Source organism: Daldinia childiae, assembly GCF_008694065.1.
Source record: "Daldinia childiae strain JS-1345 chromosome Unknown Scaffold1, whole genome shotgun sequence".
NCBI lineage: Eukaryota > Fungi > Ascomycota > Sordariomycetes > Xylariales > Hypoxylaceae > Daldinia > Daldinia childiae.
In genome coordinates, this window is record NW_022984642.1 from 2,072,265 (window position 1) to 2,099,889 (window position 27,625).

The window sequence follows — 27,625 nt, forward strand, 5'->3', positions numbered from 1 at the left end:
TGTGCAATTGTATCGCGTATCGCGTATCGCGTATCCGTATTCGGTATTGGAAATCCTCATTGGCTTTTAATAAGTGAAGATTTTCTGAATAATGTTACTGTATTTCGGTACTCCGTTATTTTTATACTTGATTGCTCCATATTTACTCATGTTAAGCGATGCTATATGCGGGGTTTATATCTCGTACAATGTACGAAGTTCTAAATGTAGCAATGTACCTACCATAGGTATGTAGGTAGGTATGTATGTAGTAATACGTAGGTAGTGATCATGGAGAAGCTTGAACCTGGAAGGGGTTAGCTTACCGATGATGGGTCTCGCTACGATATGCACCACGTGGAGACGTGAAACATTAGTAAGATATATAGGAGATAGAAGTGGCAACAGTTATGTTCCGGAATAAGATGTCTAACCTAGGATATAAAGCCAGGATATAAAGTCGATGGCCTTTCAGTAAGTTAGGCTTTAACCTACGAGTTTTATGCTCTAGACATCATATTGACGGCCATATTCAAAATGGAGGCCATTCATCATCTTCTCCCTCAGGGATTACCTGTGTCTCTTCAAGTGATTATTGCTACCCTGGTACTTGGCTTCATCTACTCGCTAGTCACCGCAGACCGACCTTTTGCTGGATTTCCAGTCATAACAGTTGATGGACAGAGTCCAACGAAAAGTTGGTTATGGCACGGCAGGAAAGCCGTGGCCGAAGGCATAAAACGGGTAAAGCTACCTACCTACTTAAGCATATCCCTGTCAAAATTATATCGCTAATTCATATATAGTTTTCCGGGCCATTCCAAGTCATGACAGGAACGGGTCCGAAAATTGTCTTGCCCAATAGATTCGCTGACGAACTTCGTAACCATCCCTCGTTGAACTTTAACAAGGCCTTTGCTAAAGTACCTACTCCATCACATATCTGCTATGAAATCTCAAAAGTAAACTAACAGGATTAGGATTTTATGGTGAATTATCCGGGATTTGAGGCTCACCGACTAGGCCTACGTGACGAGTCTCTGATTCAGGATACGGTACGAGTGAAGTTAACTCAATCACTCAACTTGATTACGGATGACTTGGTCGACGAAACAGCGGCATCACTCCATGATGTCTTCGGTGACAACAAGGAATGGACCACCAGGCTCATTAGAGACGATATGCTCGAAGTTGTCGCTCGACTTTCATCAAGGGTATTCTTAGGAAGAGAATTATGTCGGAATCGGAGATGGCTTGATATCTCGAAATCATATACTGTGGATTCATTTCTTGTCTCGCGTCTAATGAGGGCTGTTCCTTCGTTTCTACGCCCCATCACTTATATATTGATCCCGCAATCAAGATCCCTCCGCCACGCCGTTAGAGATGCACGAAAGCTCATCAATCCCGAGGTACAACGTCGTAAAGCTGTTGTTGATGCAGCGCACGCGGCGGGTGAGAAGCCCCCGAAGGTCGCAGATACAATCGGATGGATGTACGAGGTTGCTAAAGGACGAGATGCCGACTACGTCGCAGGCCAGCTTTCGCTGACAATGGCTGCTATTCACACGACTACGGAGACGACTTGTTCGGCACTACTTGACATCTGCGAACATCCCGATGTGGCTCAACAGCTTCGACAAGAGATCATCGAGGTCATTGGCGAGCACGGATGGGCAAAAACTTCTTTATACAAGCTTAAGCTTATGGATAGCTTTCTCAAGGAGGGCCAGCGATTCACGCCCATGGGCGCAAGTATGTTTTCTCCCCAACCCCCTTTTTTCATTCAAGCTAAACAAGAATCTAGCTACTATGCACCGATACGTAGAGAAAGACTTGGAACTCTCCGACGGAACCATATTACCGAAGGGTGCACGTATCGTAGTAGCGGGTAACTTCATGGATCCAACTATTTACCCCGAGCCCGAGAAGTTTGATGCCGCCCGGTTCTTAAAGATGAGGCAACAACCCGGCCAAGAGAACAGTTGGCAATTTGTGACTACTAGTCCGGCTCACACTCTTTTTGGCCACGGGCAGCATGCGTGTCCCGGTCGGTTTTTTGCATCAAATGAAGTAAAGATTGCGCTATGCCATATGTTACTTAAATACGATTGGCGGTTCGTTCCAGAGGAGGGTCGACCAGCCCCGCGAATCTTCGAAGGTGTCAATGGCGTTGACCAAAAGTCGAGGATCCAAGTGCGACGGAGGAAAGCAGAGATTGACCTTGATAATTATTGAGTGGATTGTCTTGTAGAGTATCGTATTATGTCGAACATTTCTGTATTGCCCATACCCCTGAAAGTACTTACCTTAGGTACCTACCTACCTCTATACTTAATTGCTCTTGAGAAATTAGTACCGCTATAGATCCTGCAACAGGATAAAATATTATCATTGCTTTACTTATAATATAATTTCTATATATCTTATATGTTTCTACTGGTGATTGCGATACCTTATATTACACCTATGAAAATACTTAGATGTAGGCTATTCTTTCGACTCCTTATGACTATAAATTCTAGCTAAGATACTATTAGATAGTCAATGCAATTATTATCTATTTAATGTTGATTATTCTCATAACAACTCATTTCATACTATATCCTAATTATAAGGTATCTAGGTAGGTAATCTTGCAGTTGATTTCAATACAGCTACGTTAGTGCTCATTTCGAATTTCGGCTAGGTGCTCTGGAATAGGGGGAAACCACCTAGGTACAGTAAAAGATTGCTTCGAAATTCATTTAGTCGATCTGAGGCTCTCTACTGGCCTGATATAGTATCTATCTGGCGAATTAAGTTCTTTACTTTACCAATCATCACCTTAGCACACATACCTTTTTACACTATTATTGTTCTACATATGTGATAAAATATCATGACGAACTATGGTATTTAATGCTTGAAGAAGCATTATATGCAATCAGTTCCCTTAATCTAATATATCTAATTCAAACTAGTTCTTTTGTTCGATTTCTTGTTCCATCCTGCGGACCTCTCCCTCACTGATACTTGGGTTATCGCCAGTGCCCTCCTGCTTAGCGTCGCTCTCGGCAGCCTCGCGCTTTTCTTCTTCCCTCTTCTCTTGCTCTGCCAATTGATGCTCTTCACGTCTAATTTCTTGCAAGTCAATGTCTTCGAAACCGATACGCTTAAGGATCGGTGCCGTTGCATGTCGGTACAACGTGTGGCCTTTGACTAGATCACCAACATCAACGTTCTCGACGCCCCGGACATCGAGAACAGGATGTAGTCCGGCAACCCCGAACTGGATGCTGCTACTTCTGTATAAAAATGCGAGAATATAATCATTCGCGCTGTATGCATTAACAACTCTTCCGGCAACGACAGAACGGATACGGCGCCAATCGGCTGAACTGCTAGGAGTCGGTGCGCCTAACATTATGGCATTCTCGATCAGACCGAAAGCCTTCCGCTTAGCAAGCTGCTGTAGGCACACATATATAACCTTAGCGCCGAGAGAATACCCGATAAGTGTGACTGGTCGCTCGCCTTGCGCTTTGTTGATAAGAGCATCGGCAAGAACTTCTCCAGCTTTTTGAGCACGCTGGTTAGCAACACTCCAGGGGTTGTCAATAATGCGACTAGCTTTCTATATTAATATTAGCATCCTATGATAATCTCCAATTACACTTAGTCTAAGCACGCTAGCTCTGTGAGGGACATGAATAGGAATAATAGGATATGCCAATAAGTGTGTTACTAGGTAGTCGAGTGCTCAGAGAGGAGCGCGGGATCACTACTATGAATATAGGCGGTTTAGGGGAGATATCGCACGTACCAGCAAGCCTAGCGGCCACAAGCCAGCGGACAATGCCGCAAAAACAGTGCGTTTAATAATCTCAGACTTCGCGTAGGACCAAGCCGCGGAAGTGACTAGGGTTGTAAGCGCATTCCCCAGATCGATCAGCGCTTCCAGCTCGAAGCGGAGGGCAAACGGTTCTTGGCCTAGACCGATACATTTCCAGGGCGTCACCACCTCGTCTTTATCGCCCAGCCAACCAGAAATACCAATAGCAATTCGCAACCGGCGTGCTTCTATTTCGCTCTCCCCTAGTCTTTCGATGGGCACAAAAGCAAAGTCTTCCACATCTCGAGTATATTGTTCCACTGCGACATCGAGAATTAGTAAATACCACTAACTAGGTAGGCTTATTATAAAGTAATCTCGAACCGTCAAGCTTATTCCATAGACTACTAGTTCCTAAGCAGACCTAGAGCAGGAGTACGGCTTTCAGATTGTGATAAGGGGGTTTACTTACTGGCTTGACTTGTCATCTTAGCACCATAGGCCCCAAACAGACCACCTACTAAAACGCCACTTCCGGCTAAGGCTCCAAGATAGCCTGCCGTAGCGGTAGCCCCGAGACCAATTCCACCTAGAACAGTGCCAACCCCAGCGGCCAGGAAAGGAGCTGCCAACCCACCGGTAATACCGATGAGGGCCGCACCAGCGACTCCAGCTACGCCCATCTTCCATTTGCGAGCGGTACGATTTTCTTCGGCTCTATTCTTCGTCTCCTCATCAGCCGACATCTTCTCAACCGCCGTAAGAAGCCCGCGTGCGACTTTCTTTTCGTCCTCTGAAAGTACCGTAGCCGATAGACCCATGCTAGTAGTTAGGTACAGCAATAGAACCCGCGAATAGGCGTTATAGTGTTCCAAGCTCAGAAGGAGTAAAAGTACGGAGTGGAGTATTAATATTCGCTTCTCTTTGGCCATTTTGCGCAACGCAGTTTCGACGGGGGGGTATATCTTCAATAAAGCTCCAGTGATCGTATTCTCATGTTCCTCAGTCTCGATGCCCTCCAACCTCGGTTCAGTATCTGAGCCTGCGAGTTCTGGCTTGGCTTGCTTCGATTGTTTCTCAGCGGTTTTCCTAGAGTTGACAACTTCCCCGACACGGATCACAACGGTGCCCCTCCAGTTATCAAAAAACTCTAGTGCGTTTGTCTTGAGCGTAACAATTTGCTCTTCGCTAACCTCCTTCTCACGCTTGGCTAATTCTGCTTTTTGATTTTCTAGTACCTTTTGTATTTTCTTCTCTCGTTCCTCATCGCTCAGTTTCTTCAGATTAGCTGCTTCATTGTTATCGCTCGCCAGCGCAAAAAGGTGGTCTTCTTGAGAGCCTGTCTCTTTAGGGTCGAAGGTGTCCATAAGGCTTTTGCGCATAAGTTCAGTAATGTCAGAAACGAGAATTGTGAGTGAGCTACGGTCTTCATCCGTATCTAGAATGGTTGTGAGCGACTCTCCCTCCTCATCATATTTCTTTGATCCATCCCCGTCGCTACCACCTAAGAAAGTACTGGCTTTCTGAAACATGGACGATATTTTTTTCGAACTTGATTATCCACAAGGCTTGCCAACAAGAAGTTTATTTTTGTGCTTGAAAGCAAATTGAAAGTACCTAAGGTAAATTGTACATCCAATGCCCAGTATTAAATGAATACGTCATCAATCTCGACTTAGCTTACAGCTGATATCCCTGTTAGTAGGTTTACCCTTAGTTAACTAGCTTATAAGCAGAGGCTAGTCATGATTCTTTCATCTGTGTAGGTTAGGTAATTCATTAACTACCTTAGGTACCTACCAGGTATAGAACGCAATGGCTTGGGTGGACGCTATACACTCTGATCTACCGAGGCATTTATGCACATAACCGCTAGTAACATTCCGATTGATGAATTAGGTACTCATACGAGACAACTTTAATAGACAGTCTCAATAAAAAGAGATAGGGAAAGAAAAGATAATAAATTCCACCCAGTAAGTATTCTCAAGTATATATCGACTGCCTATATTACATAAACTACCATGATAACTAACAAAATAGCCAGTGGATGCTGGAAACATAATTCCGTAAAGACTCCTAAAACAAACAACCGAGTCTATCGACTTAACACTACAATTAAAAAAGAAAAATTAAAAAAAAAACCAATATGCGAATATATGAGCCAAGCACATCCATTTATATTCCAGAGTGATATCATCAACGCCTACGACCGGGATTGAACAAATCTAAATCCATGAGTAAATATTTATCTCATATATCTTAGAGCACGGGGAGGTACTTACATCGGAGCCGATTGCCAAGACGATCTCTACGGCGTCTACGAGGCGCAGGAAGCCCATGCCTTGGAGGACTATGGGTACGCCTAAACTGCCGCAGAAGTCTGTCTCTAATGCTGTGCCTGACTACCTGCGGTTGAGGCAATACGTCTCCCATGGGTGGTGGGGGCCCAGGTGGTGGTAGCCAGTCCACTACCCCCGCGGGCACCGGGGGAATAGGGGGAAGTTGAGGCATACCAGCCGCTGCAACACCGGCTCCATCAAACCCTGCAAACGGATTTAACGGGTCTATATTTTCGGCATTTTCATCGAACATTTCAAAGTCGTCGTCGGCCTCGCCCTCGCCTTGTACAACTCCATCTGGTGCTTCCCAGATTACTTCATGCAACACGCCTGGCATGGGGATATCCCCATATGGTGGCCCGGGATTGTCGACGTCCATAACATTGCCTTCACCTTCATCGTCAGCTTCACCATTTGCGTGTGCTTCTTCCCAAACCTCTTTAACTATGATCACGTTTCCATCTTCATGTGGTGGAAGCGGAGGTCCGGGAGGCGCAATTGGTCCAGGTCCAGGAGGCGCAATTGGTCCAAATCCGGGAGGTGCAATTGGTCCAGGTCCAGGAGGCGCAATTGGTCCAGGTCCGGGAGGGCCAAACGGACCGGGCGGTGGTGGAGGAGGTGGAGGAGGTGAATAGGGATCGTCAGGTTCAACGGCGTCGTAGATACTAATATGGCAGAAATACGTATGTTAGTAATCTAACACCTTATTGATAGGATATAACCTCGTCTACCCAAGTGATGTCTAGCTAAAACTGATAGCTATAAAAGACACAGGGCAATAGAAGTCGATTTACATACTAAAAAAATGTTAGCTAAGGGGCTAGGTTAATAGCGAAAGGATGCTTAAGAGGTTAAGGCTAGGCCCAGGATACGACCTGTTCTATCACATACCAATCTTTTAACCCAGTCTTGGATTAAGTGGTCAGCCTCACCTGCATATCTCCGGTGTACGCCTTCGTTTGCCTGTGCTGACAGAACATCTAGTGTTGGTCGCTCATCGGGGTAGTGTCTCATGCATTGCATAATTGTGGTCCGGAGGTCTTGGTCTATATAATCCAACTCGGGATCGTCCATGAGCAACGTTGCATAATGAAGGGGATCATCCGCGCTCTGTTGGGGTGGGACTGGCGGGCGAGCTGTTGTCATGAGCGTCCATAAGGTCTACATAAACGTCAGATCGTTTATAACGCTCGCTACCATGGTCAGAGAAATCTTACCAAAGCAATTCCCCATACATTCATTGGTGACCCGTAATTTCCAGCTACCCTTTCTTCCGACACTTGCCAACTCATCGTTTCTTTTACATCTAGGTAATCCCACTCACTTCCGAACTGTTCAGGGGCATAATGGCCAAATTTCCCGGAGAAGCGGTGTCGAAGGTAGTATTGGCTGTATTCGAATTATTAGCAAAGACTAAATTCTAGAATAAGGATAGTAGTATAACTTGCTTTCCCTTGTTACGTTTTATTTTCCTCATACGTCCGAAGTCTCCGAGCTAAGTTATAGTTAGCATAGCTGGAAGAAGATAAATCATAAACAGAATGAATTTTAATAATAATTGGGACGAAAAACTTACCTTCAGTCTGGGAATTATAGCATGCTCACCATCGTCGGCATCTCTGTCTATCCCACCGATGAAGACTTAAGAATTTTCACATTTAGTCTTGTCTCATAATATAGAAAGATGGGAGAAAGTCTCTCACTATTTCTAGCGTCAATATCAAAATGGACCAACCGCACTCCAGCATATCGCTTAGCGATAGCCGGGACGTCTTCAAAGAGGTCCGTTCCGAGAGTTTTCCATCTCGCAGGCCCCCCTTCGTGATCTGATCTACTCCATAGTCTTTCTGAAAGCTCTACCGTACTCGGGGAGTGTCTGTCATGTCGCCCAGGATGGAATAACCGCGGAGGATATCTATAATAACACATTGAGTTAATGAAATTTGTCGATGATTCTATGACTACCGATTCTGGAAGAAAAAGGCGAGAGTTGTCTTTGGGTCAGAGGACTCCTTACTCTAAGGCAATACACGCCTTAACCACTGAGAATAGCATTAGCCAAGTCATATAGAAATGGGTATGAAGACAGAACAGAGTAAGGGTGTGACATACAGCAAAGCCAAAAGGACCAAAGAACACGATTAGGGACTCTCTTTGTGGCACTTGTACTCTTTTCAATCCTTTGGATGAGGTGCGCTAAGTCACCATTTTCCACAAACTCCAATATAACATAATCATGGCGGAAGATTGGATTATTTGGGTCATTTCCGACCCTATTACGAATCATATTATCAATCGTTGCATCTCGTTCCCTCATTCTTTCCCTGTGCGTATCACGTTTCGCCGCCGCATCCACAGAGTCGTTTTCATGAATGGATCTCCGAGAGTCATCCCACCCCCGATGGGCATCGGCCTCATCAGGGATTTCGTATTCTGATTCCTGTAGAGACCTCTCCTCATCGTCGTCGCTCGAATCGTACTCATCTATTGGATCGTATTCATAGGCTTGGTATTCCTGGTCTAGTACATTATTCCGAGGGACCGCCTGGACGCAATGGGCCGCGCGGGCTACTTCCTGCTAGGTTGTCAGAAGATTTATAATAGCAATTATTACCACTATATACCTTTAACGCCCGCTCTTCGCGACGGATCTCCGGACTAAACCAACCCTGGCGACCAATCTTGAATACCAGCTCGTGAGGTTCACGTATGCTTCTAAACTTTAGAGCTATGCCATTTCCACCGTAGCCTAGCACTTTTGCTAGTTTAAGATCACCTATTGGACGTCGCTCAAAATATCTTTGAGCAGCTCGACATCTTTCTCTTATGTCGTTCCTATACGGCTCATCCCATAAATCTGCTGTTTCGAGCACAAATGGTGGCCACGTACTTTCCCAAGCCTCACTCTTATATGGAAGCCGCTGCCAATTCTTTTTTATGTTATAATCTCGAGGGTTAATTTCTCCTGGTTTCGGAAACGGAGCTTCCGCCCACTCCTCTCGATCTATGCGATAGTCTCTGAAGCCCCTTATAACGTCGCCGCCCTCCTCTCGATATCTCTTCCAGAGAGCATTTACAGCTCTATAGTGTTCTGAGAAATTGCTAGGATTCCCAATCCTATCCGCTGGTATCAACACCCGCGCATCCTGCTGTGGATTATCCATTTTCGATACTATACTTCACGTAAAGGCTTGAGGTCATACATTAGACAAGCAATTCTAAAATTGAGACATGAGAATTCCATCTTGCTTGTAGTCCGGAAATATGGCTAGACATATTTGAAAGACCATAATCATCATTGTGCTATTGTGCTGTTTGCAGCAATTGAATACACAAATTCTATTTGATGAACAAAGAGATTTAACGGCCAGGAAGCTTTGATTGGCCGGGTATTCCTGTGCAAAGTACAAACCTAGGGAATATGAAAGAATCATACTCATAGAAGAAAGCATTTTGTAAAGAGCCGAGTAATACCTCTACAGTGGGTTCCTATATCCGACTAATTATCGGCGTGACTACCTCATAACGAGTATGAATTATCCTATAGTCGTATCTAAATATTGCTAGATGAAAAGAAATTTGCGTCACTTGAACTCCCTATATACACCTTATATGGAGTTTTTATTTATTATTCACAGCATATCATCTTAATTGATGATGCACTTCCCAGCACGGGAAATCTATTAAAGTGATTATCTCTATACTACGGTTTATAGAACTAAGTATTACTTAAATCAAAAGTTAAAAATAAGTTACAAAGCTACTATATGCCCTCCCTATACGCACAAAGAACCCTATTATCCCAAGTCTACCCGATCCCTAATAATACAACAAGTGCATTTCTTTCTGGCCAGCAGATACGAGATATATAGTAGTTAAAGCAGTGCTCTTTTGGCCAGCTCGAATAGTAGTTTATACATGGTGTGCTAATCCTCAGCCCGGCAAGAATAATCTAACACAGGTACCTACAGGTAATAAGTACATTGGTAGCATATTCCAATTGCAATTAGTCCTATATCTAGAGCAAACCTACAATCATGATAGTAATATAGTACTTAGGTGTATTCACTTTCTATAAATAAAACATGCCAAGATAATTTCCCTAGGATTCAATACGCTGTGAGAATTCGTCGTTTTCGTACCATGGCTTCCGCATGCAGTATATTTCGAGGAGATTATTTTACCCGTCTTTATTGGCAATACTGCCTAGGTAGTTAATATTAGAGTATTAGTTAATAGTATGTATGAGCAAGGTGAACAATAAGAAATCAATAGTCTCATTATCCTATGTAAATCTTTTCGCTAAAATTGGCACTATCTCAGTTAAGGAAATAAAACTTCATAAGTGGAAACTAAAATGCTCATAAGTATTATAATAGGTATAATATTCTTTTATAAATATTATAAATACCTAGGTTAAGGTGCCTAAATCATGAATACCCATTGGGTGCAGTATGCGCTTAAGTTCTAGGCGGTATGGTTACAAGAATTTACCTGGGCTAGGTACCTGCTAACCACACATTTACCACCGTTTACATTAGGTAGTAAAGTTAGTGTGCTGATGCTTTACGTTATGGGACTTGGTCCAGACGGATGTAATTTGTGATTTCCGAATTCATGTCTGCAAACCTAAGGTACTAAGAATATATATGTGCAGCATCTATTTGTAAGCCATCCAGCAATGCAAAGTGCAAATTCCAACCCTTCTGTATCTCGGGGGTATTGGACGCCTTGCTAATCAAACTCCATATGTCAGAGAACCGTGTCAGTGATGACGTATATCTAGTAATGTCTGACCTTACCATCCAACGCCAAGTCCATTGAAAGAATTTCCATCCGTACCACATCCATCCTCATGCAAGTCATTTCCCTTGTTATATAGCATATAGGAGAAACCGCAACTTATCTAAGTGGGGTGTTAGTCGAAAACATCAGCGTCCCCACCGTCCCAATCGGGATCTGAGTCTTCCGGCGAGTCCAAGAAATCCTCCATGTCAAACTGTCTTTCCATCGGACGATGGTTATCAACTTGAATATCCACCACATCACAAAGACCATGAACGAATCCATCGTCCGATAAGTGTCTTGTAACCTTTCTAACCTTACGTTCCAATCGACTCCGATCCGAATGGTCAGCAGCCAATTCATCTTCACTCTCTTCGTCGTCGGCGTCTCGTTCCTTTAGTAATAATCCACTTCCCTTGAGTCGCTTGAGTTCTCTGCTGATGGCCGAGGCTCTCGTAAGCTCGGCTTTACTAGGATAATTCGGCTCCCCTTCTGACGAGGTTGGTGCCGGCGAAAGGTTGGCGATTCGCGTACTTCGTCGCTTTGGTAGTGCTGCAGGAGTCAAGATCTTTGGTTTTAGCTCCTTCTGGTCCTGCCGTTGAGGCCTGGTCGGCGGTGGGCGTACTGCCTTGAAATCTTTGGGTGATTTTGTCTTCCTCTTGAAGACCCTCGCCATCTTATCAACCCAGAATTCTCGGAGTTCTTGGCGTTGGCGCCAACCTATGTCTAGTGCGACCCTCAGTGCAAGTCGGCGAAGGTGGGGGAGGTCTGACGCGCTCCGCACCAAGCTTTGAAAGAAGGTCTCTGCTGCCCTACGACCCCACTTCCGCATGTGGAGGATTTCGATAGATTGTATCGAAGACGGCCATGTCGGCACATCGTCCTCCGTAAGAAGAACATCGTATTCGGGTTTATTATCAGCATAGTGTTCATGGTGTCGGAAATAAGACAAATCCATATAGAGGTGTTGTAGCCTCGGGCAAGCTGACTGTAGGGTAGGGAGAAAGGCTAGGCTCAACGATTGACAGTGATTGATGGTAAGACTTTGCAAGTGGCTCCCATGCGTAAGTAGAAAATCAACAAGATCACCTGCTGTCAGCTCCCAGCAGTTAATAAGCTCAAGGTGTTTGAGAGAGGTGGGAAGTTGGTCTAGTAATAGGCCGTTAACCAATGTACATGACTCCAAGATGAGATGCTCAAGGTTTGGCAAAGCTGAAATACAGGCGGAGAGTTGGGAAATTTTCTGATGGTTTTGTCTCTCTATCTCTTCACTGGACTGCTGCCTAGCCGACAACCCCCAGGACGCAAGTTGATAGTTCACAAAAGCTACTTTTTGCAAGCTGGCAAAACTAGAGTTCAAATGAAATCCTGCCAGCTTATCCAAAGAGAGTGAATCGGACGTGAGACGCGAATTCCAACGCCAGCTCTTCAATTGCGTGGGTGCAGTCGCATCATTAGCTTTGCGGCCTGCCAGGGTTTGCATCAGGTCATCTGCAGCACATTTAAATCGAACGTGCTCATCTAGTTTACGATAAGGTGGTTCGTCAGATTCGTGATATAGCTCCATGCTTGACAGTCTTGGCAGATTCTGGACCACAGTCTGCAAGTTTAGATAGTTTGTGCCGTACCTTGGTGTCAAGGTTGATGCCACTTCCATCTGCAGAATCTCAACTTTGGGGCGGTAAGTAACTATGGTGGCTTCGGGAGGCATGTTTAAAGTGTCGATGAATTGGCTAAGAGAGGTTTGAGGAGCTTTGGTATATCGCCAGTGGTGGTAGAATGGAGGGCACTTATATAAATTTGCTAAGGCGGGCTCGAGAAAAGTCTTGCAAACCCGTGCGGCTGCCATCAAACTTCCGACCGCCTCGGAGACATCCTCGCGCCGTGATGAAAGGTCACGGATTGGTACGGCAACGTTGTCGAGAACACATAATAGGACATGGTATGGGAGAGTTGCCCAAGGAGGGTGCGATGTATAAGTGTCGGAGAGAGCTATGGGTGAAGCCGTAGGTGTGACTTCATTTGAATTCGGGGTACTGGGAGTTATAACATTTGGAGAGGCTTCTTTGATGACCCTGCGTGTTTGGCGCTGGAATTTTCTCGGAGATGGCGAATAGTCATCGTGGGTGTTCTTTCGCTTTCGCGTGTTTGGGAACGTATGTTTAATCGGAGCATTACTGCTTTCGAGGTCGTCGTCGTCGTCATCGTTGAAGCCGTTGTCGGATTCAGATGAAAGCGAGTATGAATGGAAGTATGCGGCGGTTGATCTGGTTGTGCGGCGTGGTGCCTTCAACTTGGCAGCGCGGGATGGATTGCTCCGAAGAGATCGTCGAGGGCGATCCATTATCGGAGTCGAGAATCATTAGATTGCTTGAAATAACAAGCGGGCAAAACGACGGTTGGCATAGGAATTACAAAGGGATCGAGAGGTAGAGCCACATATGCTACTGCATAGTAGGTTGGATGGGTGAATGAGGTTGTTGTAAGTGAATGCTCCGGCGTGAATTAACAATTGAAATGGGTTAGGTAAATCGGAAATGGTTTGTGTTTATCCTAGGAAAGTACAACGTACGAGGTACGGCATTGACTCACTGCAGCTAAAATAGATTGGCGGGATGTCCCACTTAATAAGGTTTTTTTCTTATGATTGGATCTACGCTCTGTACCCCACCATCCATGTGTGGCCTCTTATATATAAGAACGTACCTTCTGCGCGCAGCTGAAACTGTATCTACGTACTGCTGAACTTCAGCTTATCGCTCTCAGAGAGATGAAAGTTTGATATAGAACCACGCACTCACATTAGAAGATATTGCGAACGATTTTTGTACTATATATAAAATAGTCGGCACTATGAACATAACAACGCCCTAAATTTACCTACTGCGGCCAATGTTACGATCATCGATATCAATTAATAACGCTAATTGTATTGAGCTTGTAGCAATGCAGGTGCCCGTTCCCGTTTCAATCTGGCTTGTTAAAAGTTACCGGTGTTTTATACCCAACGCATATTTAAGGTGTGTATGTCAAGGCTGACGACTGGTTAGTTTAGTATGTAGTAATAGGTACTTAGCTAATAGATTATAAATCGCGTAACTAGTCACAAACGTATAACTGTATTATTAATATTTAATAGATATTTCAGTTGCTATCACTTATTTAAACCAACCATTTCTAATTGAGCGGCTACTTATGTAAGTTAACAGATCTTAGGATGAATTTAATCCATCGAGACTAAATCCTGGCAGTGTATATAGCCTCGGATCCTGCTAGGCCTAATTTACGGCTTGACTTGAATAGTGAAATGATTGAAATTAGTTGTAATAACACAAACACTTGGCCTAGACTATTTAGTCTTTGACCAGAATGGACTCATCAGAACCGAATACAGGTATATAACATGCGCAGATCTTGAGCAAGCTGAACTAATGTAAATGTAAGCTGGGGTTACTAGATACAGGTTTAGTAGTACCAAGTAATATCGAGGGTTATTCATAAAAACAAATCAATTTATATATTATTTGAGGGTATAAGTTTGAAGAGATTAAATAATTTAGAAAGAACATATTCATTCAAAGCTGGTGTTGGAAATACAGGCTACCTAGGTATACACTATGTTGGGTCCGTAATCTACCTGTTGATAAGTATACTCTAGCATCGGTAACAAACGTTTATTTGTTATCTACCTATCAACTCCGACAAATATCTACTTCTTACTAATTGTTAGTCTGCATCTAAGTTTCTTGGTGAACTTGCACAGTTTCAAAGGAGTCCATGTCATCCATGCGATAATGTAACAAAGGGGGGAAGGTGGGTCGCAACATTGAAATGTATCTGTGGCTTGTACTTCTTTATATGTTAGGTAAGTACGGATATTAGGTACGTACCTTTTGTAATGCATAGATCCGCCACTTAGAAGATGCGACGGTAGCCACACATTTCTTAACCCCTACAGGATTGGTTCTTTCCTCCTCAGCCTACCTTGGTTAGTCGGAACGCGTCGACGGGTTCTTCCACTTTTCACGCATCGCATCGCATCGCGGACATGTCAACCGCATCACATGCCCTTCCAACTTATTTCTCTATAGTCACATTTTCCTAGATATACTCACGATTACCATCGCGACTGTATGCGCCGGCAAATCCTTAGATTTTGCCGATAAATCGTCACTTCGGATTACTTCCAACGTAAACAACCAGGTTCATGGCCAGCCACACTTAATTTGTTGCACATCTCATTACCATAGCCACTCTCTCTTCACTCATTCTTAGACTTCACTTCGTCTTGGCCCCAATCCCCAATCCCCAATCCTCAATTCTTCACTCGGCTTTCATCTCAGTTTTACACCATAATTCTTATTGACTTGTCTCCGGCGCTAAGGATATTCAATAATGCAATCTCAATATCTATAATTCATAATTGGTTGCGTCCAGACTTGGTGCTTCCTAGGAAATTACTCGGCAACACTCATACCTGCTTACTCTCCCTCTTTAGCAGGAGTTTGCCCGGCAAGATTCCATAGCCGTTTGGTCATTCTCGTATATTCTACTTGACTGCTCCATATCTAAAACAGGGTACCACAATACCGTGGTGGACTGCGCCGATGTTCTCCTTCAGAGATGGCAACCATCACCCCGTACAAACGCGAACTACCTTTCATCCACCGAGCCTGGAAAACTGCTGTCGACCACCTATCTCCATACGGCATGGGGATCAAGTTATCATCAACCAACGGTGACAGCGTCGTTAATGACGAGCATGGTTCTCGTGCTACCAAAAGACGTCGCATAGTTGAAGACTCACCAGAGTCGACTCCAAATGGCGCCGTTGGCCACTTATTATCTGAAAATTACGATGACTTCGAAAAAGCCCTTCGTGTGGAAGTTCTCCAAATTACCCACAAGGAAAGCTCTAATTTCAGGTCCAGCAATCTATTGAATGGCACGGGATCTCCCGCAAAAAAGGATACGCCGACTATTCGTATCCGCTGTAAGCTTAGCATTTTCCGACTACGTGGGTCAAAGGAAGTTCGCATCCTCTATTGCGATAGCCAAATATGCAATCTAAAGGTTTTTCGAGACGCAGACGGTGTCTGCCGGAGAGCTAGGATATATCTCAACTCGCCATTTCATGTCCCGGCGGACAAGATATTTGTTGAGCGAGATGACGACAATGGTTTTGATCTAGACGATAACTACCTCGTTCAAGCCGAGTTGGAGTCGGCGGGTGATCCATGTTGGCCACCTGTTGACCTACTGCCCAAAGAAGAAACCCAGGGTAACCTCTCGAGCAACCCACGGCATTGGGTTTTGACGTCTCAAGTCGTTTACAGGTTTGAAAAGCACCGGGCCTCAACACCTGTCAAGATCAGGAAACGAGTCGGTCAAGAAATGGGGACTGAACTAATGATGGACATGGATCTGAGATGGTCCACATGTCATAGAGCAGGTAGCACTACCGAGGTTGAGGTTTCACCGCCAGAGACCAAGGCATCATTTCCTAGCGGTGCTCTGGAGCCCTTAACAAATGGACATGTCAATGGGAGGGCGGATAATGCGACAAACGGTAATTTGAGAGATGACCAGGATGTCTTGATAGAAGATGATGAGGATCATGAAGAGGCGGCGACCCCCAGTCGTTCACTAAGAACGAGGGGAAAGCAAAATTACAATCTCAAGCTACTGAGTGACAAGGCGCGAGGAAAAGAGCGTAAAGAACGCAAGCAACGTAAATTGGCTGAGAATAGAAGCCAAACCGGGCAAGTTACGTGGGTACTCCCTCAAACAGGGGAAGTCGTACTAAAGAATTACCAATGCATACGATGCTATGCTGCTCATTCATCTATGAACCAGCTAGTAGAACATGTTAAGGTCCATTATCAGTTCAAGTATGACTTTGATGTGAGTTCTTCCCGCATATGGATTTCTCATCATGGTCAAGAAACCCCGCGTCGATCTAGCTCGTATATATTGGACATTCAAAGTTCAGAAGGCCCCGATAGCGACCTCGAAGACAGTATATCTCTTCATAGGGCCCAGAACACTTTAACGCAGTCAAAGTCTTTGCAGGTAAGTTGACATAAGATAACCAATCGGATACGGCAAAAATTGGATGATACTAACCCCGTGCAAAGACATACCTCCCGGGTCGTCCTAAGGATACAAGACAACAAGTGCCAAATAATAAACAACCTATGTACGATCGTCTCAGTAAAGCGTTACTTGAACCAGGATCTTTAGTAGATCCGCCAGACATCGACGATACTTGGCTGGTACAAAAGCACCGAGACATCATTCGAGATTACAGTGATGTCCACCAAGATGAGAAGGAATATATCTCAGAGTGGGATGCTTACGTAAATAAAGAATGCGTCACTTCAGAGCCCCATTTACAAGACGTTTATCTCAAATTCGTTCAAAACAAGGCGTTGTGGCTAGTTGCGTCTCAGAGCCGCATGACGGAATTCTCAAAGCACTTGAGCTACCTGAAAGCAAGGAACTCCTTAGTTGAATCCACTATTGTTAAGGCGCTTGCAATTATGCGACAAGCCAGGTCTCAAAAGCGTCCTGAACAGCCTGAGACTACAAAGCCACCCTCTCCGAGAACTCAGTATCGCAAGTCGGCGTCAGGATGTGCGGTCTGTGGTCAACCAATCCGAGGACCATCCACACTAATTTGCTCAAATTTGGTTAGTCAGACCGTATCTCTTTCCTTTCCATTCAGAGCCACTCTAGAACGTAAAGCTAACTGTCCGTAGGATTGCGATAAACCCCTATACCACATCAATTGCATCCGAGGACATATAAAGATGCCTGTAGGGTGTCGCAACTGGCGGTGCAATGATTGCTGCAGCAATTAGGGATTTCTAGGTGTGGACGTTGGAACATGTCCAGTTCACGTCTACTTTGCGTTAAAAGCCAGAAATCACATTTATACGGGTGGTGGTTAAAGGCGGGTAGTTCGACTTGGAAATCCTAGCCCTAACTCCCGAGGGAAATACATGGGGCTCGTAAACAATAGATGATTTTAGAGCCCCAGTCGCGATCAATGTTGAATAGGTCGCAACGAGGTATCCCCAACTTCTCTGTAACCCATACTACGTTTTTGGGGCCTTCTCTAAAGAAGCTTCACCAAACATACTATGCCTATAACCGATGGGGTAATCTGCTGCCATATGAAATAAAGAACTTGGTTGAAACTTGGTTGATAATTAGTTACCTCGTCATCCGTGAATCTAGTAAGAATCTAGTAAACCCATCGAATCAATAAGCTAGGTACCTCTTACCTAAGGTAGGCTTCACTACATAATTAATTCTTCAAGATCTATCTAGGAATAATTCACTATCTTGATAATTATCACTTACCTTATTATGTGTCCTTAACTTTTATCTTTGCAGTGTATCATAATCATAACCCTTACCCTATTAGGCGACCACGCAACGACCCCTAAACGTTCCATGGGTCATTAAGATAATATCATTTTTAGTATTTCTAGTTATTATGAAATATTCTTTTGCTAGAGGCAAGCGTTAGTTAAATGATATATAAGAAACAGATAGTTATAAATATACTACAGCGTAGAATAAGACATTTGGAAAGTCGTGAATGTATCATTCTTTAGTGCTAGAGCTAGAGGCTACACCAACCCCCTTTGCATAATTTCTTCGTCATCTAAATTAGGGGCAAGTTAACGTGAAAACGAATAACTGTTAGTAATAATTGCAATCTAGTCACTTCAAGGAAACAAGGAATCATCATTGACTAAGCCTTAGCTTGAGCTGGAAAGAAAATTACCTCTACATGCTCGCGCACGAAAGATCTGTGGTACTGGTCACAATTTCCGAGTAATCACTAGGTGTCTGTTGCTATAGCTGTGATCGTAATAGCAGGACACATCAACATGTGTTGTCAAAACTGGAAAAGGGATGAGTCACTCATAGTTTGTTATCCGTTTCCGACCACATACCAAATACCTACCGAGGTCTTTTTAATACTATTTAATCCACTGATCCCTCCCTCGAATGATCTCCATAATACCATCAAACACCAAACACCAAACACTAAACCACCAAACCACCATCAAGCAGCATATTCCTCCTACCACGACTAGCCATATTATCAATACTACAAAGAACGAGTAACTACCAGCCTTCACAGCATTCCTGCCACAATGTTGAGTCTCAGTATCATCCTCGCCCTCTTCTTCATGTTTATGGTGGCTGATTACGTCGTGAAATCAACATCGTCTAAGGAAAATCCTACTGGTTTGGGTATAGGGTCATTCGTCTTTGTAGTATGTGTCGCTCTCATCGCATACATGTTCGGCCGCTGGATTAACGGTGACGAGAGGGACGATCAGAAAATTATTCCGAACCAATAATCGGTCTTGTTGATTTCGAGGCTTCTGAGGTGAAAGCATTATATTCACTCGGGGGCAGATGGGTGCATCCCGGCGCGGATATGATTTATTAGAGCCGCTTTTCTTTTCGCTGGTGGCTTAAGGTGTATCGTTACTCAAGCGGCTGAGTTGTGCTCCTGAACGAAGCTGTGGATATGGGCCCCTTATAGTCAACAACAAAAACCCTTGACTTACCTAGGAAGTAACGCATCTCTACCTAATAGACTGCCTGATTCATTTAGAGCGATCCGTGGTTAATAGAATGCGAACGAACTCCTAGACCCTACTAATTCGTCACCACATAAATGTGAAATACCTTTTTGTGATGCGTCTAATAAGTGATGATATAAAAATTAGCTTATTGGTGATGAAATATACGAAGTGATCGACTAGTTAGTACTTCAATGGAGATCAACGATCACCATTTACTTACATGAATGAATTATCACATGACTGGGGTTATATTGATAAAACCAGGATACAGCTAGGATTGATTATATTTAGGTTCTCGAACCTCCCTCATTAGGAAGTGATCAGACCTTAAATATATATATATATATACATGATTCAAAAACCTTGAAGGGGAAAGGTTCATGCTGTGTTCCAAACCCTACCGATGTCGTGGAATCGAGAGAGTAAAAAGCGATGGCTGTACCCCGCATCCGAGAACGACGGGATGCTGTGCCGTTGGTCCAATCACCGGACCTGCATGGGTTTTACATGCGATAACGAGCTGCAGTTGGTTGATGATTTCCTGGTTATCTAGACCTCGGGATGTGGCATTGTAGCTATTACCTAGGTAGGGATGGAATGTGGTAACGTTGCGGGGTAGATATATTACTAGGTAGTTGATAGGTAATAATGTCTTATTCGAGGATTCTTATGGCACGATGAGATCCAGACATGACAAAGGAAATTTAATAGACAACTCTTCGGACTCGTGGCAAGATAAAGCAGTCTCGGGCCTCCTAAAATCACGATTCTACGGGTAGGTTCCCTGGGATAATCGGGGTTAACATGGCCAGATCTCAAGAACACGGAGAGCAACCCTCTCGGGTAGGGGAAGGTGATGAAGAGAAGATTCAACCGGAAATTCAGCAGCATATCAGCAGAAGTGATAAGAATGATTCTGAAAAGGGCCTTGGTGATGGACAAGGCCCGGAAAATGGGCAATATGCTCAGATCGACCCAGCTATTGCTAGTCGTATCGCGGAGAATGTTGACGACTTCATGGTAAGACTTACACCTTTTTATACCTAGTTATAAAACTACAGAGCAGATGATATATATTAAACCGAAAATAGACCCTCGTCAACGAGGCGGATGACGCAAATGAGAGGGAACGAGATATGAAACTTTCCCATGCCTTCAAGGTGTATCCTAAAGCTGTTGGCTGGTCGATGCTCCTCTCGTCGTGCATCATAATGGAGGGATTTGGGACATCGATTGTTGGCTCGTGTAAGTCGATGCTTGCTACTGCTTGCCCTGAGATAAATATTAATATCAATCTCGTAGATATTTCTTTTCCCCCTTTCCGCGATAGGTTCGGCACTCAAGCACCCAATGGAGACTATCAGATCCCCGCAAGTTGGCAGAATGGCATTTCAGGTGCCACTAATGTTGGCGAGATTATTGGCCTTCAGGTATATATACATTCCTCACTTTATCCCTGAAATTTCGTGCTAAGAGAAAACTGTCCTAGATTGCCGGTGTTCTGTCTGAACGCTGGGGTTACCGTTGGACGATAATATCTGCATTGGTTGCTGTTACGGGGTTCATCTTCTTTCCGTTCTTCGCTAATAGCCTTACAATATTCCTCGTTGGTGAATTATTCCAGGGCATGGCCTGGGGCATTTTTCAGACCATGACCGTGTCCTACGCGGCTGAGGTCTGCCCTGTACCCCTAAGGCACTATCTTACTAGCTACGTCAACCTCTGCTGGTTAGTTTTTAGCAAATCTGCGAGTTTTACTTCTATAAACTAGATACTGATGCTACTATACAGGATTATCGGCCAATTCATCTCAGCGGGCGTCCTTGTCGGGCTCGAAGGTCGACAAGACGAGTGGGGGTAAGTTTAGATCTTTGTTCTGGGCTGATAATGCTTGCACTAAGAACTGCCCCTAGATACAAGATTCCTTTCTCTCTACAATGGGTATGGCCGATTCCTATCGCTATAGGCACGTACCTCGCACCAGAGTCGCCCTGGTGGTGCGTTCGGCATGGCTACAAAGAACGAGCAGAGAAGTCGCTAAAGCGGCTGGCTCGTAGTTCTGGGTTTAGCCAGCGCGATGCGGATGCGGCAATGGCTTGTAGGTTACCCCCTAGAACTTTAATAAACTATCTCTGGCTTAGGCGACTAATTCTATAGTGATGGTTTATACGGATGAGATGGAGAAGCAGGTCTCTAAGGGGACTAAGTACTGGGACTGCTTTAGAGGTACCGATCTCAGGCGGACTGAGATTGTGTGCTTTATATGGCTTGCACAAACAATGTCTGGTACAGCTATCGGTGGCCTATCGTCTTATTTCTACCAGCAGGCGGGAATCTCGGACGCAGATTCGTTCAAGCTAAGTTGGGGCCAGAATGGTCTCAACGCTGTCGGGACGATCGCCAGTTGGTTCATCCTGAACAAGGCTGGGAGAAAGACGTTAGTGTTATGGGGAATGATCGTGATGTTTATTTTACTCCTGTATGTTTTAATTGTTCCCTTCTCGCCTCTATACCCTCCATATGCCTACTATTTCAAAATCTTGGTTATTCTTCTTTTTAGGCTAACGCCCCTATTACCAGGATCACCGGCTTCATGGGAATTCATGATCCGCCTAGCACTGCAGAAGCCTGGACAGCAGGGACAATGGTCATCTTACTGAGTGCCACAGCTAACTTCTCTATCGGCCCTGTGGTTTATACCATTGTCTCCGAAATCCCATCAACGCGGTTGCGTGCCAAATCTATCATCTTGGCCCGTAACGCTTACAACGCTATTAATATCGCTTTTATTAATATTGTCTCATACCGACAGGTCAACCCAGCAGAGTGGAACTGGGGTTCCAAAGCTGCCTTCTTCTGGGCTGGCACGAATATTATCTTTACGGCTTGGATCTTTTTTCGACTACGTTAGTATCCCCCGTGTTTGGATAAGTTACCCGTTTTCCTTAATTTATAGGATTGTTACTAATCCCCGCATCGCCTTCATGTAGCTGAAACTAAAGGTCGAACCTACGCCGAGCTCGATATACTGTTCGAGAATAAAGTGCCTGCTCGTAAGTTTGCGAGTACCAAAGTCGAAACCTTACTTCGGGGCACAGAAGGCGCACAAAAGGAACAGGTAGATCTTGTTACTAGTAATAACGCGGGCGAAAGGAGAACTGAAATTTAGATGCTGTACTTCTCTTATTCCTACGTTGTTAGTAAATGCAGGAATATTTACAGTGAATCCATATAGGAAGAGAGGAGGGTACGTTATAACCAAATTGTTTACCAAATAAACGAGTGTATATATCAAGCCGTTGTTGAAAGTATGGGAAGAATATTTATTATCCAATCTCCTGCCTTGGAGCATATCACCTCTGATTGAATTTATACCCAGGGAATGAGTGCATGCAAACCGCTCATCGATCCCAATGCTATACACTAATAAGTACAAGTCAATTTTATTATTAGTCCTCTTCTAGGAATCGAATCAGCCTAGAACCTATATTTCTTCCTTTCGTCTCTCTTCTCTTCGTCACGCTTCAGCCTCTTGCGACTCTCATTCGCAATCATCTCTTCTAAGCCTTCTTCTCTCCTCCAATTAGCACCGATACCTTCATCACGCCGGCCTTCTTCAAATCTCTTCCGCATCTCATCCTTGCTAATACCATCTACCAATGCGTCTGGATCGAAAGATACATCTACATCGCCAGGCTTCTTCCGTTTTCGGCTGCTATCATCGTCCTGGCCGAGGACACGCATGTCCCCGCCAGCGTTCTTGAGATCATACACACGATCACTACCAAAGAAGCCTTCTGCTCGAGACTGCTTCTCTTGAATGACCGTGTAAGCCGAACGAGGATGCGTGCTATCTTCGGTCTCATAACCACGACGGGACTTCCGTAGATCCAACTCTCCGGCCACAGACTCGGTCGTCGTACCATACTCTGTCGGTACACTGCTAGCCAAGCCGCCGGGTGTTTCCGTGCCAGAAGGAGTCTGTAAGCCCGCGCCAACATCTTCCTCATCTTCTTCGTCTTCCTCGTCTTCTTCTTCCTCTTCTTCGGACTCCTCTTCAGGTTCTTGAAGCTCACCCCACATTGTGCGTTCAATAGGCTCACCAGGAGGGGGTGCTGCTTGGTTTGGCTGCATGATACCGAATATATCTCCTCCATACAGTGGTCTGTTGTACTCATCGACGGGCGGTTTGCCGTAACATCCTGGGTTGAAACCCCATTGGGCGCCTGGTGGAATAGGGGCGTTAAGTCCAGGAATACGAAGAGAGGGATAAGAAGGAGGCGGGCCGAATCTTTGCTGATGGATAAGCCATGGCGGAGGGGCCCCAGGAGGGATACTAAGCGCATCTTTTAAGGTGTCGCTTAGCTCTCCAGGCCGGAGATGGCGCAGATCTGTTTCGTATTCCTTGCCCTCATAGTAGACTTCACCGAAGCGCGTTAATTGAGGCTTACTTTGAAACCTGAAAAAGGCATCGTAGAGCTTCTGGTAGTCGATATCAAGCTTGCCCATTTTCGGCTGTACCCTTTCGCGCTGCTTCTGCTTCAGAGTTTGCTCTGCTTGTTTCTCTAGTACGGCATCTCTCATCTCTGCGATGCCGGTGTCCGCGATAAACTTCGGCAATTTAAATGCAGGCTTCTCAATACCTCTCTTAGATGAAAGATATTCGCGTTTAAGTGACCAGTGGGAAGGTACCGGGACCACGTTTCGTTGCGCTTTGATCTGGACTAGCATTCGAGGGTCTGATGATGATGTATCATGCCATTCTACAACTTCGGGTTTCTTCACTAGCGCTTTAAGTTCTGCAATGGAGAGCTTGTTGAGCATCTTTCGCTTCTTCTTTGAGAGTTTGGGCTGCGTATTTCTTTCGTCTTCTTCGTCGGGTATTTCGTTGTCGTCGTCAAAATAGACCTCACCCTGGTTGCCAGCATTGGCTTCCTTTGCAATATCATCCTCCTCTCTCGATACACCAAACTTGGTAAATATATCTTTGTACATAGAAAAGGTAGGATCTTCGTGATCGAAATCGAATTCTTCGGCGGATTCAGCAGGTCCATCAGCAGTGATCTTATCTGACGAAGTAGATGTCTTCTTGACTTCAAGCTCTGCCGTGTCGCTATTATTAGGTGCATCCTTTGTCGGCTCCGATTTTGCTTCATCCGTTTGAACCTCTGGAGTATCGTCGGCCTTAAATGTTTCCTACTTACACATTAGCATTAAAGGCCTGCTTCAAATTGGACTGCAAGGACATACCTCTGGCTTGGTCTGTTTGTCTGCCTTCTTCTTCGCACGGCGCTTCTGATTCTTCGTCATTTTAGGAGGCGCCATCGTGATAGTTTGTTTAGGCTCGCGCTTCTCTTTATTAAAAATCTATGCGACGACTCAGGCGCGACGGCCTTACTCCCTCTCGACGAAAGAATTAGAAATACCCTGGACTTCAGATTATTAAGCACGGGTGATTAGGTAGGTTCAATTTAAAAGATAGAACACAAGTGAATGGTAAGGTCCGGGATGAATTTGTTCGTTGATAAGGCTGACATGAATGGATAATTTCAACACGCGACTTTGAAAACTGAAGTCTAGCTTTACTAGCTTAAAGCTCCTCTCTAGCCACATTCCCCATTTAAATGGTGAAAGTTCTTATCTTAGGTATGTGGCGCAAACTTTAGCCATATACCTAATCCATTATCGGGTGCATAATCAGTGCGTCAGATCTGACCAAATTTAGCTACGGTACTTAGGTACTTAGATACTTGGCATATCCTAGCGTTTTGCTTAATTGCGGGTGACGCTTGGGAAACATTCTCTTGGCATTTCGTTACGAGATTCTCTCATTTTTTCAATCGCGTCAGTCAGCCAGTCATTTCAACAGGGGTCGCCACGCGGCAGAAGTCAGACCCTCCTTATTACATTATCTACGCAGATAGTCAGTCGATGTTCTATTCATGGATGAACCTGATACTGTACTACCAATCTGTTATCCATAATAACCGGCCAGCGAACCTCGCAATATCAATCCATATCGCATCAAGCTTTACACTAGGTCCGAAGCAATGATCGTATGAACTAAACTCCTTGATCCGAGTAATTGCGCGTTGCTTCCTTGTCGCTCGTTATAACATCACCAACCTGCACCGCAAACTCCGTCACCTCGATGCCTCATTCCACGAGCTCGGGCTCCTATGCCCGAGAATCCTCCGTACCCCGATCCAGTGCCAAGCATCCAGACGACCAAGAGAATGATTCCGGCCTAGAGAAGTTTCCAGACCATATCGATTCTCCGGCGATGCGCGCCAATGGTGCAAGATCCATGAGCCCTGCCGGGCTGAACGCATATGGGATTGGGTTGAGTGGAGGAGCTCAGATAAATGGAGATCGTTGGCAACCACGAAGGGACCTTTCTGCATCAAGAGGTGTACGATTTGGCTCCCCACTAGGTCCGTCAGCAGGCGTTCCTCGAGGCCACGGACGACAGAAGAGTATTAGTGAAGCTTTCCGTACTATCAGGGATAGAAACGGCAGCGTTAGCCAGAATGCCCATGAATTAGCAGATGCGCTACGGGCACCTGTGTCCCCCAAGCTTATTGTATGTCAAATAAACATCATGGCTACCCCGTTCGACATCTGCTGACGTGACATATGTAATTGTCTAGATCCTCTGTATTATGTGGTATATGTCATCTGCCTTGACAAATACGTCTTCTAAGTCCATCCTCAATGCTTTCAACAAACCTGCCACCTTGACCATGATCCAATTCTTCTTGGTCGCCTTTTACTGTCTCGCTTCCTCGTGGATGGCCAGTGTATTCCCTTCCCTACGAGAATCGATTCCAGCATTAAAGAACCCAATACGATATCCATCGAGAGATGTCATTATGACAACGCTCCCCTTAGCTGGATTTCAGATTGGTGGCCATCTATTGAGTTCCACGGCAACCTCTAAGATTCCGGTATCTATGGTACACACTGTAAAGGGACTTTCACCATTGTTCACCGTTTTCGCTTACCGGTTTATATTCGACATACGATATCCGAGAGCTACATATTTTTCCCTGGTACCGCTTACACTAGGTGTGATGCTCGCCTGTTCATCGAACCACACCTTTAAAGGAGAGATTGTAGGAATTATATACGCTCTTTTAGCAACTATTATCTTCGTCACGCAGAATATCTTTTCTAAGAGGCTCTTTAACGAGGCTGCTAAGGCAGAGGCAGATGGTTTATCAGCAAAATCCCGCAAGCTTGATAAATTAAACCTTCTATGTTATTCCTCTGGTCTTGCTTTTCTGTTGACGTCCCCAATCTGGTTTTGGAGTGAAGGTATCGGACTTATTAGAGACGTCTACCATGACGGTTCGGTAGATCTCTCTTCACACCCCAATAGCTTTGATCATGGGCGCTTATCACTCGAATTTCTATTCAACGGCACTTTTCATTTCGGACAAAATATCCTAGCTTTTGTCTTACTATCGATGGTATCGCCCGTAACATACTCGGTTGCGTCTCTTATTAAGCGTGTGTGGGTTATTACAGTCGCGATTCTATGGTTCCGCAACCCTACGACTCCAATCCAGGCCGTAGGCATTGCGTTGACATTCCTTGGTCTCTACCTATATGATCGGACGAACGATAGCAACAAGGCCGACCGGCGCGCACGTCTTTTGAGTCAGAGTGCGGGAGGGGACCAACCACTGCTACCACTCAATACGACCCAAAATAAAACAGGCGTTTCTGGCCAAGCACCACAGATTTTTGGGAGCCCGATATCTATGTCTAACGGACCGACTCCTCATCCTTATACTAATGGTCATTCTTCGCAAACAAGCTCTGTAGCCGATGATTTTAAGAAAAGCGATGATGCCGGCAAAGGCAGACAAAGAGGTAGCAGTAACGCGGCTTGGTTGCCACCCGGTACTAGGCAGGAAGAAACTTGGAGATACGAGGATAGAGTTAGTGTTCGATGATTTATAGGCTTTCCGGATAGAGCCAGAAGTTTATGAGACGTCGGAAGTTACGTATGAAAACTGATTTTTTATTATTTTTTTTTGGTACATGGGATAGTCAGTACCCAAGTTCTTCAAAAAGTTGTTGTC

General features: G+C 44.8%; 7 protein-coding genes across 7 annotated transcripts; 4 read left to right on the top strand and 3 right to left on the bottom strand.

Moving 5' to 3' along the window:
- Positions 1-516: 516 nt before the first annotated feature.
- Positions 517-2,217, top strand: GL218_00546 (Dihydromonacolin L monooxygenase LovA; the record flags this gene model as incomplete). Its single annotated transcript, XM_033576973.1, has 4 exons — positions 517-723; positions 786-902; positions 960-1,734; positions 1,787-2,217. 4 exons carry the CDS (start codon positions 517-519, stop codon positions 2,215-2,217), a joined length of 1,530 nt encoding a protein of 509 aa, XP_033442182.1.
- Positions 2,218-2,938: 721 nt separating this feature from the next.
- On the bottom strand, positions 2,939-9,299 carry GL218_00547 (putative membrane protein C6F6.13c; the record flags this gene model as incomplete). Its single annotated transcript, XM_033576974.1, has 7 exons — positions 2,939-3,595; positions 3,785-4,113; positions 4,266-5,231; positions 6,310-6,800; positions 8,532-8,710; positions 8,760-8,911; positions 9,026-9,299. 7 exons carry the CDS (start codon positions 9,297-9,299, stop codon positions 2,939-2,941), a joined length of 3,048 nt encoding a protein of 1,015 aa, XP_033442181.1.
- A 1,754-nt stretch (positions 9,300-11,053) lies between these two features.
- Positions 11,054-13,264, bottom strand: GL218_00548 (uncharacterized protein; the record flags this gene model as incomplete). The annotated part of the gene is made up of 1 exon (XM_033576975.1): positions 11,054-13,264. One exon carries the CDS (start codon positions 13,262-13,264, stop codon positions 11,054-11,056), a length of 2,211 nt encoding a protein of 736 aa, XP_033442189.1.
- A 2,279-nt stretch (positions 13,265-15,543) lies between these two features.
- Positions 15,544-17,783, top strand: GL218_00549 (uncharacterized protein; the record flags this gene model as incomplete). The annotated part of the gene is made up of 3 exons (XM_033576976.1): positions 15,544-16,992; positions 17,058-17,612; positions 17,682-17,783. The coding sequence occupies 3 exons, from the start codon at positions 15,544-15,546 to the stop codon at positions 17,781-17,783; spliced, it is 2,106 nt and encodes a 701-aa protein (XP_033442188.1).
- A 2,556-nt stretch (positions 17,784-20,339) lies between these two features.
- On the top strand, positions 20,340-22,704 carry GL218_00550 (Maltose permease MAL61; the record flags this gene model as incomplete). Its single annotated transcript, XM_033576977.1, has 9 exons — positions 20,340-20,555; positions 20,627-20,780; positions 20,838-20,965; positions 21,025-21,263; positions 21,327-21,392; positions 21,449-21,633; positions 21,693-22,014; positions 22,116-22,441; positions 22,526-22,704. The coding sequence occupies 9 exons, from the start codon at positions 20,340-20,342 to the stop codon at positions 22,702-22,704; spliced, it is 1,815 nt and encodes a 604-aa protein (XP_033441724.1).
- A 308-nt stretch (positions 22,705-23,012) lies between these two features.
- On the bottom strand, positions 23,013-24,860 carry GL218_00551 (uncharacterized protein; the record flags this gene model as incomplete). The annotated part of the gene is made up of 2 exons (XM_033576978.1): positions 23,013-24,731; positions 24,786-24,860. The coding sequence occupies 2 exons, from the start codon at positions 24,858-24,860 to the stop codon at positions 23,013-23,015; spliced, it is 1,794 nt and encodes a 597-aa protein (XP_033441725.1).
- Positions 24,861-25,686: 826 nt separating this feature from the next.
- On the top strand, positions 25,687-27,496 carry GL218_00552 (putative transporter C83.11; the record flags this gene model as incomplete). The annotated part of the gene is made up of 2 exons (XM_033576979.1): positions 25,687-26,118; positions 26,186-27,496. 2 exons carry the CDS (start codon positions 25,687-25,689, stop codon positions 27,494-27,496), a joined length of 1,743 nt encoding a protein of 580 aa, XP_033441722.1.
- Between the last annotated feature and the right edge of the window lie 129 nt (positions 27,497-27,625).